At 37.2% G+C, this 13,867-nt stretch overlaps 1 protein-coding gene across 4 annotated transcripts in view; it reads left to right on the forward strand.

Annotated features, from left to right (window-relative positions):
• Positions 1-13,867, forward strand: part of ROS1 (ROS proto-oncogene 1, receptor tyrosine kinase) — an 83,619-nt gene that overhangs the window by 18,933 nt on the left and 50,819 nt on the right. For all 4 annotated transcript variants that reach the window (XR_005858072.2, XM_046938527.1, NM_205257.4 and 1 more), the window contains 11 exons: positions 1,046-1,184; positions 2,438-2,639; positions 3,328-3,404; positions 5,428-5,550; positions 6,564-6,748; positions 7,883-7,980; positions 8,486-8,997; positions 9,979-10,191; positions 11,069-11,179; positions 11,658-11,839; positions 12,752-12,943. Coding sequence is in view for 3 of the 4 variants with exons in the window: in XM_046938527.1 (XP_046794483.1) it covers positions 1,046-1,184; positions 2,438-2,639; positions 3,328-3,404; positions 5,428-5,550; positions 6,564-6,748; positions 7,883-7,980; positions 8,486-8,997; positions 9,979-10,191; positions 11,069-11,179; positions 11,658-11,839; positions 12,752-12,943 (2,034 nt within the window). In the remaining variant the exon portion in view is untranslated. The remainder of the gene's footprint in view (positions 1-1,045; positions 1,185-2,437; positions 2,640-3,327; positions 3,405-5,427; positions 5,551-6,563; positions 6,749-7,882; positions 7,981-8,485; positions 8,998-9,978; positions 10,192-11,068; positions 11,180-11,657; positions 11,840-12,751; positions 12,944-13,867) is intronic.

A 13,867-nucleotide genomic window follows, 5' to 3' on the forward strand; every position in this document is an offset into this window, starting at 1 on the left:
TTTGTTCTTTGCTTTATTTTAGAAAAACATTTGATAATACATTAGGCACATAAAAAAAGTTTCCAGAATCATGAATAGCGTGAGAAGCTGAGAAATGAACAATGATTCCTTTTCCTTCAACAAAGGAATCTTGATGGAAAATTGCAGGTAGCAAGTTCAAAACAAGCACATGAAGGTATTTCATCACTGCATGTGTGATTAAGATGTTCACCCACATATGTGGATGTTAAATCACTAAATGTTAAAACTACTAGAATTCAAAAAAGTGATTGGAATAACAACTGTAGAAAAAAAACGGTAGAAAAAAAAAGTAGTTCTACTAAATACTGATAATGCCAATAAATAAATACTGATACAGCTTTAAAAATGTCAAGACTGAGGTTATTCTGGATAAATATAATTGAGAGCTTTCTAATTTTTTTTCCCTGAGGGGAAAAAGTAGTTGGCTAGGTAGATGGATCTCATACTGATTCAGTATGGCCATTTTTGTACTACGTTCTTTTGCGTCAACTGCACACTTGTTATCTTGCCATCATCTCTCTTGAAACAATTTACAGAGCATGGCCAGTTTGTACAAGAAGGCATGATGACCATCTGTTAAGCAGGAAGTCCTTTAGAATTAATCATAGGTTGAATAACAGGCAGTAATAACGTCAGACCATAAATATTTTAGGGTATCTAGGAGGCACTGGATCTTACATCTATAGTACGTATTATATCAAAATTTTAAAATGTAGTGCCTATAATGTCTTACTATTTTAGATTTTAAACTTTATTCTTTGATTTTACTATTGCATCCATCCTTCCACAAATTTGTTCATTGTTTAGATTTGCTTGTGTATTCTGAACAAAAGAGGAGGTAAAAATTTTTGAAAGGAAAGAAAGACCAACTTTTGTGCCGCAAATAGCTCCCAGAATTTGTTTTCATTTAAACTTTTGGATACTGCAGCCCAGTACTCTGAAATATGTTTTGATCAGATAGCAACCTATGTAGTAACTTCAGATGGAGGAAGAATGAAAATTGTGTGTTTATGCATCAATATAGGTCGTATCTGAAACTTCATATACAGTCAAGGACCTTCAAGCCTTCACAGAGTATGAGTTTCGAGTAGTTTGGATCATAACCTCTCAGCTGCAGCTCCATTCTCCACCAAGTCCCAGTTACCGGACCCATGCTTCTGGAGGTAATCAGTCTTTCAGGACTGCATTATAAACACTTATATGTAAAAAGTCTGTATGTCTACAACAGAAATATGGAATCTCCCCACACTCCACTATTTTGAAATAGACAATAGGAACATTTAAAATGTTCCTTAGTTAAGACATCATTCATATGAGAAGGCAGATAATACTGTAATATTTGAATATAACTTCCTGGTACATTATTGTCTTATAGACAGTACATGATGTCATAGTACACTATCAGTGTTGTATGAAACTGAGATAAAAAAATTTTAACTATCAGGAACCTTGCATAGATACCAGTTCCTTTCCTTTTGTGATATATGCACATTTTCATATTGAAAACTATACATACCCTTGAATATAGTATCAGGAAAGGTGCCATAAACTTTTAGTTTGCATCCCATGGTATAGAGAATATAATCCCACAGAAAAAAAAAAAAAAAAGATAGTTCTCATGATTTCAAATTACTTTGCTTTCCAGCTTCACTGAGCTTAATGTTGAAACAATGCTCCTTTAGAATCTAACTCTAAAGCACCTGTTCATGTCCCTATATGACATATATTTTTTCTTCACATTCATCTTGCATCTCTTGTTTAGAAAAACAGAACCAACGAACTCTTAATATGTAAAGTAGAAGAAAGTATAACTTCAAGATTTCTATTTTATGGATTGTGAAAAATCCATCTGAACAGAGAAGAGAGGACAGGGAAAGGTCTATGAAAACTGAGATTTAGCTTTCAGCAGATTCCCAAGTATACTGTGATGGAGATCACAACTATGCAAGATGTTAAAAGTCACCTTGTAAGGCTTGGTCTGCTTTCTCTTCTTTTTACAACAAGAGAACTGTACAGATGACAAATGACCTTCAGTAAAAATGTGATATGGATACAACATTGAAGAGGCACAATTTAGAGGACAACATCTCACAGAGCACACTGTTGCTTTTCTGTCCGCTGTCATATGGAGCAGATTGAGATATGGGAAAGAAGAGATGAGAGGTTATACATGCAAAATAAGAGATTACTTTTCTTCAGCAGTGTGCAGTGAGGCCAGTTTTATTCATGATCCTTTAGTCCGGGTCCTAATACCTAATTTCTTAACAGCTTATGTAGTATGTATTGATTTATTTATACTAATAAATATGACTGAAGACAGTATTAACAGATATAAAATCTAAAAAAGTATGTGAAAAATGAAAAGAATTGCTGTCTTAAATACCATCCCACAATAAATTATTTCTGTCTTTTACAGTTCCTACTACAGCTCCCATCATTAAAGATATTCAGAGTTCAAGTCCAAACACTGTTGAAGTTAGTTGGTTTCCACCACTTTTTCCCAATGGATTGATTGTTGGATACAACTTGGTCCTGACCAGTGAGAATCATGAACTGTTGAGAGCATCGAGAGGGCACAGCTTTCAGTTCTACTCTACCTTCCCAAACAGCACTTACAGGTACAAAAAGAAAAGATTATCAGCATAGCCAAGAGTGCTATACTACATCTTGCTCAGGTATAACGGGGTGTGTCTAAATGCCATATCTGGACAGTAGCGCTTTTTACTTACTGTCTTGCCAAAAGCATACGTATTTTCCTTTAGATAATGGAGTCATTCTAGATGGATAGGCTACTTATCTTTCTTATAGTTATATGGAAGCCACATGGGGAGGAAGGCAATAGGGTGTATTTTCTTAGTTGTTTTGCTGCTTTTTTTTTTTTTTTTTCTTTTTAGTCTGCATAGTATGTTTTCAGTATATTCAGGAAATGGTAGAACAGCCCTCTCTATTTCTTTAAACATCTGGAAAGTTTCCTCCATTTTTGTTAAATATGACATCCTGCATTCTTCTTGCACTGTTAAATACAGGCCTTCCTTAGAAATGAAATTGAGTTACTCTTCTGAGCCTAATAACCCATTTGAAATTTACACTTAGAAAATGCTATTGTTGCTCCACCTTTCAAATCTGGGGAGATCAGATTCTGATTGGTTATATTTTTTTATAGATTTCCAAGAGTATTTTATGTAAGTGGATCTTTTCCAAAAGGAAAGCGCTTCTGTTACAGCTGCTCTGCTTGAAAAAATGTTTCTCAAGCAATCTCTCAAAAGAAACCCCCAAACCAAAACCTGTCTCTTTGATTCACCAAAGGTTCAGTATTGTAGCTGTTAATGAGGCTGGAGCTGGACCCCCTGCAGAAGCCAACATCACAACACCGGAATCCAAAGGTACAGGTGTAGCAGAGTTCTTATCACCATCTGTTCCTAGGGATAAAATCATGTTTCCTGGGTTGTTGTGTCTCCAGTAGAAGAGAATGATACTTAGACTCTAAATGATGTATGACAAGGAGTTGCACACTGAGGAATCAACAGTACATCAGAGACAGCCCTGTTCTTTGACTGTAGGCGTTACTGTACTACACAGCCCAGTAATAACCTGAGATGATGGTAGGGCCATACAAATTCAACTTGAATTATATTACAGATGAAAAATACATCAGTGGTCAGAGGCAGTGAATGAGAAGATATATTTTCATTTTCTATATTAAATCTCAATGCTTGTCAAACAAACATTTATTTTAATAACATTTAATATATCATATCATATTCTCTTATCAAAATGTTCATGGTTACCTCATGCAAAAAATGTGAAAGCATTTATTTTTGTTGCTTTTATTGCTGTATTGCAGTATTTATTTTTGCTACATTCACTTATCAGCAATAAAAGTAATGATACTCTGTAGGTATCAATCAAAGAAAAAAAAGTTGTTGCCAGAGGAAAGCTTGTGTTCAGATGTTCAGACAAACCACAAGTAAGAACAAATTCAGTGCTATGAAAATGCATCTTCAGAAAACAAACCAACCAACCAAAAAAAAAAACCAACCAACCAAACAAAAAAACCCAACCCCAAACCCAACAACAACATAAGACTCTACACTTTCTGGAGAAATCCAGTTGTCAAATACTTGGAAATTCTTAACCAAACTCTAGTAAGCATCATGTCTGCCATCATTCAGAATGCATTTGGACAATGCCCTCAGTAACAGGCTACAGCTTTTGGTTAGCACTGAAAGGATCAGGCAGTTGAAACTGATGGTCTTTGTAGGTCCCTTTCAACTGAACTATTCTATTCTGCTAGTGAGACTATCACCAAAATGACTCATAGTGTCTGCATCATGTGAGACATGCGTACAACTCAATCTGTTTGGATTATCCAGGAATGCATTAAGACAGCATTTGATCGCAGTACTGTGATAACCGTATGAGGAAATGGTATCTGATTGCAGGAAGGTTTTTGAAACTGGAAGGAAAAAGATAAGGAAAGGTTTGTTGGGAAGCTGAAATTAACCAAATCCAGGTTTGAAATTATGCACTACTTCTTAAAATGAAGGCACTACCTTGTAAATTAGTTTAGCAAGGAATGTGTTTAACTTCCAGGGACCTGAGATTTAGAAGCAAGGCTAGCTGTCTTTTCCACAGCTATACATAGCCAAGAGAGAAGGTATAGGTTTGCTGTGAGATTTTTATCCCAAAAGTAGGATACTTCGGCCTGTATAAGCAAGAGGTCAGTTTATGTGACCAAAACTCTCTTTCTTAACCTTTATGTACATATACACAAAAGAATACATATGATATATTGCATATGTATTATATATATGTGTATAATCTCCTTTGAAGAAGACAATTTTGTCCCATTATCATTCTTTACTTGTGAAAATTATTTTTTCCTTGAAGAAAATCACTGGTCAGCCTAACAAATCACATGAAATAAACATACTAGCTTTGCTCTTTCCTGTCTATGTGAGATGATATTATATAGTTTTCAAAGAAGTCTGGTGGTGGTGGTGATGACATAATTATCCAATTTCCATTGGATTTCAGGGTGTTGTGGATATCTTAGTACCTTCATTTCCTTGGAAATCATCAGAGCTTTCTTTGCCTCAGAGTTCTTTCACTAAGAATACAACTGCTATAGAAACCAATGTTGTGAAATTCAGGTGATGGACTCACACCCTACACAAGCAGTCAGAAAGTGCTGGTGTAATGGTGAATAACTCCATCCCCTTTCAACACTCAAAGTTTCAGTCAGTCATTGTTAACGTAAGAATATACATGTGTGTATATATACACATACAGAATATATATATATGTGCACATGCATATACATGTCTGTTAATAATGTGTCTGAGTTAACAACATTACTCTGTGCTGTACTTTTCTGTCTTAATTCCAAATTTCTCCTTTTGTTAGTTAAGGAAAAAGCAAAATGGCTCTTTCTATCCAGAAACCAGTCTTTAAGGAAAAGATACATGGAACATTTCCTTGAAGCAGCCCACTGTCTGCAAAATGGTATAATACACCACAACATTACAGGTAAAATATCATCAGGATCTCTCTTTCCCTCTCTCAAGTGTAACTTATACCCCTGTTCACCAAGGGCAGAATGAACCTAACCCAGCCTGAGAGAGTATTATCTTCCCTTTGTAGTCAGTGGTGAGAAATAGGAACTTTCAAGATGTGATTTGATCTATTATCTATTTAAAGTGATACATTTTAGGATGAGATAAATTGTTTTCCCCAGTGCTACCTCTCCATTGAATCTAGGCAACTAGTTCAGAGCTGGACTTTTACAGTAGGTATATAAATTGAAGGAAGATGAAACCAAAGCAGGTGTTTTCCTATGATTAATGGCTGTGTTTTCTCAACAAGAATATGAGGAACTAAAGTGGTTCAAAATGAAGAATTAATACAAATTGGCAAAGGATACTGGCTGAACCTACAGCATCAATAATCCTAGGGCACAGAGCTCTGTAACAAGGCATTTAAGTAGCCTAATTCACCAGGCAACCATGTTATCTCAAATTACTTGCCACTGTAATGTCTCTTATCTACACTGGTGTGTATGTGGTCCTTGGAGACAGTGTGGAAATTTGAGTTTATTTTTTGCAGTTCACAGAGTCACAAAGACGCCAGAGCATGAATGTTGCCCCAGACTAAATACTCTTTGATAGTACCGAACTGGAACAGATAACATCTAACTTACATTAGAGTGTATGGTGCTTTGTGAGCAGATACAAACTGCATCTCTTTGCCTTATAGAGGAGGAATCAGTGCCTATTGGTTTGCATTTTGTATATTCTCTTCTTGCCTGAATTACCTTTCTGAAGGACAGTTTCTCACAATAATGCCACTTACAAAGCAGAGGGGAAAGTTTCCTTGTCTGAACAAAGGCTAGGAATGGAGGAGAGAAAAAGATAACTTTTCTCCAACGGCTGGGCTGCAGATTGAAAAGTACTTATTTTTTTAAATACAGATAAGAAAAAGTAACTGAAAAATTGAGGCATATTTCTTACATTATTTGAGTATGCATATCTTTCTACTTTTAGGAATTTCTGTGAATGTTTATCAGCAAGTTGTCTATTTTTCTGAGGGGAATTCCATCTGGGTGAAAGGAGTTGTGGATATGTCTGATGTATCTGACTTAACACTCTTTTATACTGGCTGGGGGAACATTACATCAATCTCAGTAGATTGGCTTTACCAGAGGATGTACTTTGTCATGAATGAAAAGGTAATGCTCTGGGTCATCATTAATTTCTTATTTCATTAAAATAAATCATATGATTTATTTTAAATGAGAAATTCTGATTTATAAGTATCATGCACAAAATATAATTATAGAAATAGATTTTAAACTTCAACCCACACATTCCACATGCTAAAAAGAAAAGAAAAGAAAAAGAGGAATCAGGTCATATTTAAAGCAAGCAGGCTACAGAGTACTCTGACTCCTTGTCTAATTTTTCTCCTCAGGACAGAAAAAGCTTTCATTTCAGCTGCTTTATTTTTGAGACTGACTTCATAGCCAGCTTGTGCCCAAAATGAATGACTTTGTTCCTGTTACTTGTTTCTCCATCTACCTTCTTCAGTTCACGCTCTTCCTCAGGAAGGCGGCGTGTGATAACTACTCAGAGATTATAACACTCTTCACAGATAGCAAAAGAAGTTCAAGAGAGAAAGTATTTCATACTACTGATAACTGCTGAGGATAAAACTGCTTCAATCTGAAATATAAGCATAGATGGCAGCCCTGCACCTGATTCCCTACTTGTAAAGTATCAGTTACATTAATGGCCAGACTTTACATGTACCTTTGTGTCTCTCTAATGCACTAAGGACTAGAAAGCTGCCCTAAGTGGTCAGTGGGGTATTTTATTTTTTTATTTATTTGTCTAATCTTTCACTTGCTGCTCATGGAGAGGGGAGCTGGAAGAGCAGCAGTGAGACAACATTACAAATGCAGCTGCAGACAAACAGACTGAAAGCAGAGCTTTCTGAAGTTGCTGCAGCTTAGAGAAGTCTCTGTTACAGAAGTCCTGCTCCTAGGATTGGAAAAACATTTTCTTCCCTGTTTTCCCTTCCCTACTAGATCATTTTCAAAGCATAGTTTTCTAGTACTCCAGACTCAGGCTTTTCCCTCCGGGAAGATGACTGACAGACAGCTTTCAGGGTAAGCTGTCATGGGTGCTTTTGTGCTTGTTACACTGAGCAGTAAATATTCTTGGTGGCTGACAACACAGAAGCTCAGAAGAACCTAGGCTTGTGGTGTTTTGTTGTAGGGTTCACCTGAAAGAATCTCAAGTCAGCTTGTTTGCTCAATTAGCAAATACCCTACGCATCTCCAGTTTCTCTTCTCATTACCCAGATACATGTTTGTCAGTTAGAGAACTGCACAGCAGCTGAAGACATCACTCCTCCTTATGTGACATCTCCTAGGAAGATTGTAGCTGATCCCTATAATGGGTAAGTGTCCTCCTTTGAGACTTTTGGTGTCTATGGTGCTATAAAACTCCTCTAATTTTCTTCAGTTCATTAGTCATCTCATTCCCATTTCAAACTCTTCCATTGCCTAAACAAAAGTGCAATTACAACAACTAGCAAACTAGAAAACTTTTGGACCAAGAGTGACACTATGAAGTATAGTTTCTGCATTGTCTTCACTAGGTTGTTAGAAGAGATTAAGTGTGTCCCATGTAGAAAATTGGGTTTTAGAAGTTCAATGTATTTACAAATACAAAGCTCTTTGTGTCTTAAATGCCCATGATTAATACTTGAGTTATTAAGGAAGAATATATATATTCTTAATATATTATATATATATATATATATATATAATGTATATAGCACCAAAAGTATTTTCCTATTTTCTGTGTGAAGAGAGACATATCCCTGAGCTGTGAAAGTATGTGTGGCTCATCTCAGAGCTCTTGCACTGTAGTTATTTGGGTCTGTTTTGCTCCATGGCCAGGTATATTTTCTGTCTTCTGGAGGATGGTATATACAGAGCAAACCTTCCACTCTTTCCTGACACTGCCTCAGCAGCTTCACTAGTTGTGAAATCCCACACTTTGAGAGACTTCATGATCAACTTCCAGTCTAAGAGACTCATTTTCTTCAACAAAACAGAACAGGCCTTTGTGTCGGGTTTTCTTGATGGTTCAGAATTTCACACTCTGCGAGCACACGTGCCACTTGATGACATGGAGAGCTTTGTTTATGAGGATAACATATTTACTGTCACAGATGGCCGGGCAGTTTTCCATGAGGAGATCTCACAAGTGGGAAGTTCTAGCTTCAATGAGTATGTTGTAGATTGCAGTTTGGAATATCCAGAGTATTTTGGCTTTGGCAATTTGCTTTTCTATGCAGCATCAACTCAGCCTTATCCTTTACCAACTCTTCCTCGGCTTGTGACAGTACTCTTTGGATCGGATCAAGCTGTGATCAGCTGGAGTCCACCTGAATACACAATTGGAACCAGTAAGTTCAGCTGTTATTTCCTGGAAGTCCAATCCTTTTCTTTCTAGAGCAAAAAACTTCCTGATTTTCCTGTTTTTGATGCTGGGCTTTAGTGATTTCAAAAGCTGGTAAGTGTGGATTTACCTCAGTTTGAAGAATTTAACTCAACATTTGTCATTAAAATAACTGAATTATCTTCATAAATTAATAAAATGTTATATTGGTGAATGATTGCCCTTTCATTTACAAGGGATTTTAAGCAAGGTTCTATATTAAGTATGATATGGAGTGGCAGTAATGTTAGTTGATGATATCACACAGGAAATGCAGGCTAGTGATGCAGTGGCTTTAATCAGTGCTATGGTCTCTATCCTCTGTTCATGAGTATTTAAACAGTGCTATGGTTTAATCTGGCAGGCAGCTCAGCACTGCACAGCTGTTGTCTCACTCTCCCACTCTCAGTGAGATGGAGGAGAGAAGTGGGAAATAAACAACAAAGTAGAACTTGTGGGTTGAGATAAAAAACTATTTATTAAGACAGAAAAAGAAGATTAAAAAATAGTAACAATAATACATATATATATACACACACAAAACAAGTGATGCACAGTGCAGTTGCTCAGTACTCACTGACCAATGCCCAGTCTACCAAGCAGAAACTCCCAACCCTGGCCAACTCCCCACAGATTTTTCAGGCTTTTTTTGTGTGATGTAATGTATTATGGAATATTCCTTTGACCACAGTAGATCAGCTGTCCTGGTTCCTGGTTAACACCAGAAAACTACGTTTGGGAAAATTTTGGTTCTTCCAACTTCATTCTTCATGGGGAATTGAGCCACTACTTTTTGTCACAGAGTAGAGAATATAGATTTTCAATTTATTTGTTTCGTAATTCCTCTGACACTGGCATTTTTGAAATGAGTCTCCAACTTACACTTTTCTCAGAGAATGCGTATCTTCTCTATGATGTAAATGTAAACACAATTGTTTGCATCTTACAGGTCGGTCTGCTTGGCAGAACTGGACCTATGATGTGAAAGTGTCATCTCAAAGTACTTTTGAGGAGGAATGGGTTGTCTCAAACATTACTGACACCAGGTTTGCCGTGAAGAATCTGGTCAGCTTCACAGAGTATGAGATGTCAGTCAGAGCCGTGTCTCCTGCTGGTGAAGGACCATGGTCAGAGCCATTTAGAGGCATGACATTTGAAGAAGGTGAGAATTTCGTTGTTACTCAGAAGGAATGAAGACTGAGTTATGAGTACATCTTTTCACCTGATGAAGCCCTGGCTTTGGGCAAAGATTGCAAAATGAGGGGCACAAAAAGGGTCCATCTTGAAGTTATTAAAAATTATAGGATAATTAAATTCACATTTGGTTAAAGTAAAAAGATTCTCAAACTGCCACAGGATTATATAGTATGTATTTATCATTAATATTTATTTATGTATAAGTATGTATTTTCTAATGCAAATACACTGTTGAACATGCTTCTTGATACATGGAAGAAAGATAAAAACAGTCATATGAGGGGTGCTCTGTCCTTTGTAAAACACTTTCCATAATAAAGTAGTTTGAGCAGTTTTTTAGGTGTTAGTGACAGCTTATGGGAAAGTGTAGGCTCACTAAAAGCTGAATACTCTTGGGTTTAGTGCAGTTAAGGAGGGAAATGAATGTGTGTACAATGTTTGAGATTAGTATATTTCTGGAATGCACTTTGAAACCTAGTTCACCCCCTAAAAACCTGTGTCTGAGTGGAAAAAGATTTCAACTTAAGGGAGTAGGCTGGCACTTGAAATCTAGGATGATTTTTGCTCGATTTCAGTCAGAAGCATCAAAACTTGCAGTAGTGGTTAGGTATCTAATAGGGTTTCAGATTATCTTGCTGTTCTGGGTCTAAACGTACCCTGAATTTCCGACTTTCTCAAATTATTGTATTTTCATGTCTGCCTTCTTTGTCCATTATTCCATAGTGCAAGACAATTTTAACTGTGTGTTTCTGTAACTTTCCAGAAACAGGAACCCCATCTTAAATTACAAATATACATAATTGTTTATTGTGTGTACAACCTCAGTTTTCTTTCTTTACAAGCTGAAGAAGAACCTTACATATTGGCAGTAGGGGCGGAAGGGCTCTGGAAGCAGCGTCTGGATAGCTACGGGCCAGGGGAATTCCTTTATCCTCATATTAGAAATATTTCAGGTAAATACTATCCAAACTGGGCACTGCTGCACACCAGTGTTATAAGATCTTTATAAATTTCATCAATAGAACTGAAAGGCAAGAGTTTTCATTGCAGCAGTCCAGACTTAAATGTGCAGCGAAACATCTTCACTGGAGCCAAGTCACTGAGTCCATCCTCTTTCTTCTGCTTTGTGGGTCAAATTAGTCCTCAGTGAAAACCTGCTGATGTCATCATGGTTACAGCAGAGCTGAAATCAACTCTCTGAACCAAATGGTTGTGCCTCCAGCATGCTGATAGATGTTATACATCTATAATCATTACCGTGATATATGTACAAATTGATGATTTCTACAAGTACTTACCTTCATGTTAATTAAACCTAACTGTTGTATTCATTTTTAAAATGTAGAGTGTCCGGTTTCATTTTACCTATCTGTATATATATATATTTCATGTGCTTGTGAAATACTAAACATATTCCCTTTTTCCTTCAAGACCTCGACTGGTATAATGACACTCTGTATTGGAGTAATTCCATGGGGAAAGTTCAGACCTGGTCAATGAATAAGAAAGAGGGTACCACTGAGAACAGTTATGTACCTGACATCAAAAATGCAAGAATGTTGGCCTTTGACTGGCTGGGACAATGCTTGTATTGGGCTGGCAAAGCAAATACGGTAGGGTAGAGTTGCACTTTAAAAAATAAAAATAAAAAATTGAAGTCAATATGAAAATCATTGCAATCAGAGATGTATTTGCTATTGTAATATACAGTAAAGAGGCCTTTGTTATGTAATTTTCCAGAGTTACAAAAAGTTTGAGGCAAAACGTTCACAAATATTGACTAATGTAGGATACTGAATTGTTGGTGCAAAATTAGTAAATGAAATATGCTATCAACAGTTCTGTAGGATTCAACATTGTAAAAATGAGTGAAGACAGTGAAAAAGGAGGCTGCCAACTCCATCCCATCTAGGAAGGGTAGACTTTATTTTAAACTTTATATATGTAGCAAATTTGGCATGATTTGTTTACACAAAAATTTTCAAGTTAGGCTTCTGTACTGTGATATTTTGTAGAACACTGCAGTTAAAAAATAATTACAATTGTACTTTGTACACTCTCATATCAGGAACATTGACATGTGAATTATTTAAAAGGTAACTGACTTCAAAATTGCGGTGCTAATTTATGCAGTGCTGTCAAATTATGCCTTTCATTTCTTGTAAGTGCAAAGTCAGAAGCTGTTTTAAAAACTGGAGCTAGAAGGCCAGATTTCACACTGTGTTGCACCCTCATTTACACTCGTGAATAGTGAATAAGAAGCGGGAGAGAAACTCTGTCAGACAGAAGGCTGTTGAAACTCAGAAAGCCAAGGGGTATAAATATTTCAGCTTTTTCTTTTGTTAATTTCTGGCAAACATTAACTAATGATTTTGCCTTGCTCTTCTTGCACTTTGACTACAAAAGCTTAGACTTTGAAGCCTTAGGCTTGCATAAACTTGTAATAAATGGCTGTGGGAAAGTCACTGAATTGATCATGGCTGATAATGTAGGTATGATGCCAAAAGCAATTCTTTTGCCCCTAGATCTACAGAAAATCACTGCTAGGAGACCATATGGATGTTGTGGCCCATGTTGTATATGTAGTGAAGGATCTAGCGGTGGATTCAGTGAATGGCTATTTGTATTGGGCCACAACGTATACAGTGGAGAGTGCAAGACTGAATGGAGAAGAGTACCTTATATTACAGGAGCATCTACAGTTTTCTGGAAAACAGGTGACTACTGGCTTTATTTATTTCTTTTTACTTTTAATGTGTTTTAGTGATTATCCTTGAGTATAGCCAGTGTTTGTAATTGTTACAACCACCATGTTAAAATCAGAAGAAAGGCACGCTTTTCTTGCAGTATTGTTTTGTCATTTTGAGAGCAGGGTAAGAATTGCATCATGTAATACCCATACCATGATTCTGTTGCTTCTGCTACTGCTGTGCCAGTGAGGATGCCAAATCTCACACTGGCAGTCCCCATCCTGACTGCTCCTGCTCCTTGCATGACCACAAGAACAAGACCTGTGTTTTGGGGACCCTGTATCCTCAATTTCTCTTTCTTTTCCCAGTCTTCCCTTTCTCCTTTTGCCCCACTCAGCTGCAGGCCTGGCCCCAGCTTGTCACTCCTCCGTTTGCTGCATCCTCTTGAGAAGCTCCAGGTGGCTGAGAAGAGGCTGCTGCAGCGGAGAGTGACACTTCTAGGAAGAGGTAAAGGGCTTGTTGTAAGAGCAAGAAAAGCTAGTATAAAGGTGAAGAAAAGGATGGGAGTTGTTTAGCTATATTGGGTGGATAATGCATTCAGTGAAGACATAAGCTGGTGGAGTGAAGAGACACTCAGAGCACATAAAAGACCTTGCAAATTGTGGGTGCCTATTCGCTCCCCCCTTTCCTAACTGGATACCTCCTGATGTGCTCTAAGAGAGCTCTGTGCTCTTTCCTGACAGCTTCTGTCTCCCTGCTGACCTCTTCATATCTTTCTTCTTCACTCACCCTTCTCTGATGTCAAATCAAGACATTCAAGGGCTCAATTCACTGTTGGCTCCTCACAGACCACCCTTGCTTTCTCTAGACCCATCTTGATGCTGCAACCATGTGGGATTTGCCATGCCAGGGACTTGTCCTCATTCTTTCAAGGTGGGATCCAGAGTTGCC

The sequence above is a fragment of the Gallus gallus genome, chromosome 3 (genome assembly GCF_016699485.2).
Source record: "Gallus gallus isolate bGalGal1 chromosome 3, bGalGal1.mat.broiler.GRCg7b, whole genome shotgun sequence".
NCBI classification, from domain to species: Eukaryota; Metazoa; Chordata; class Aves; order Galliformes; family Phasianidae; genus Gallus; species Gallus gallus.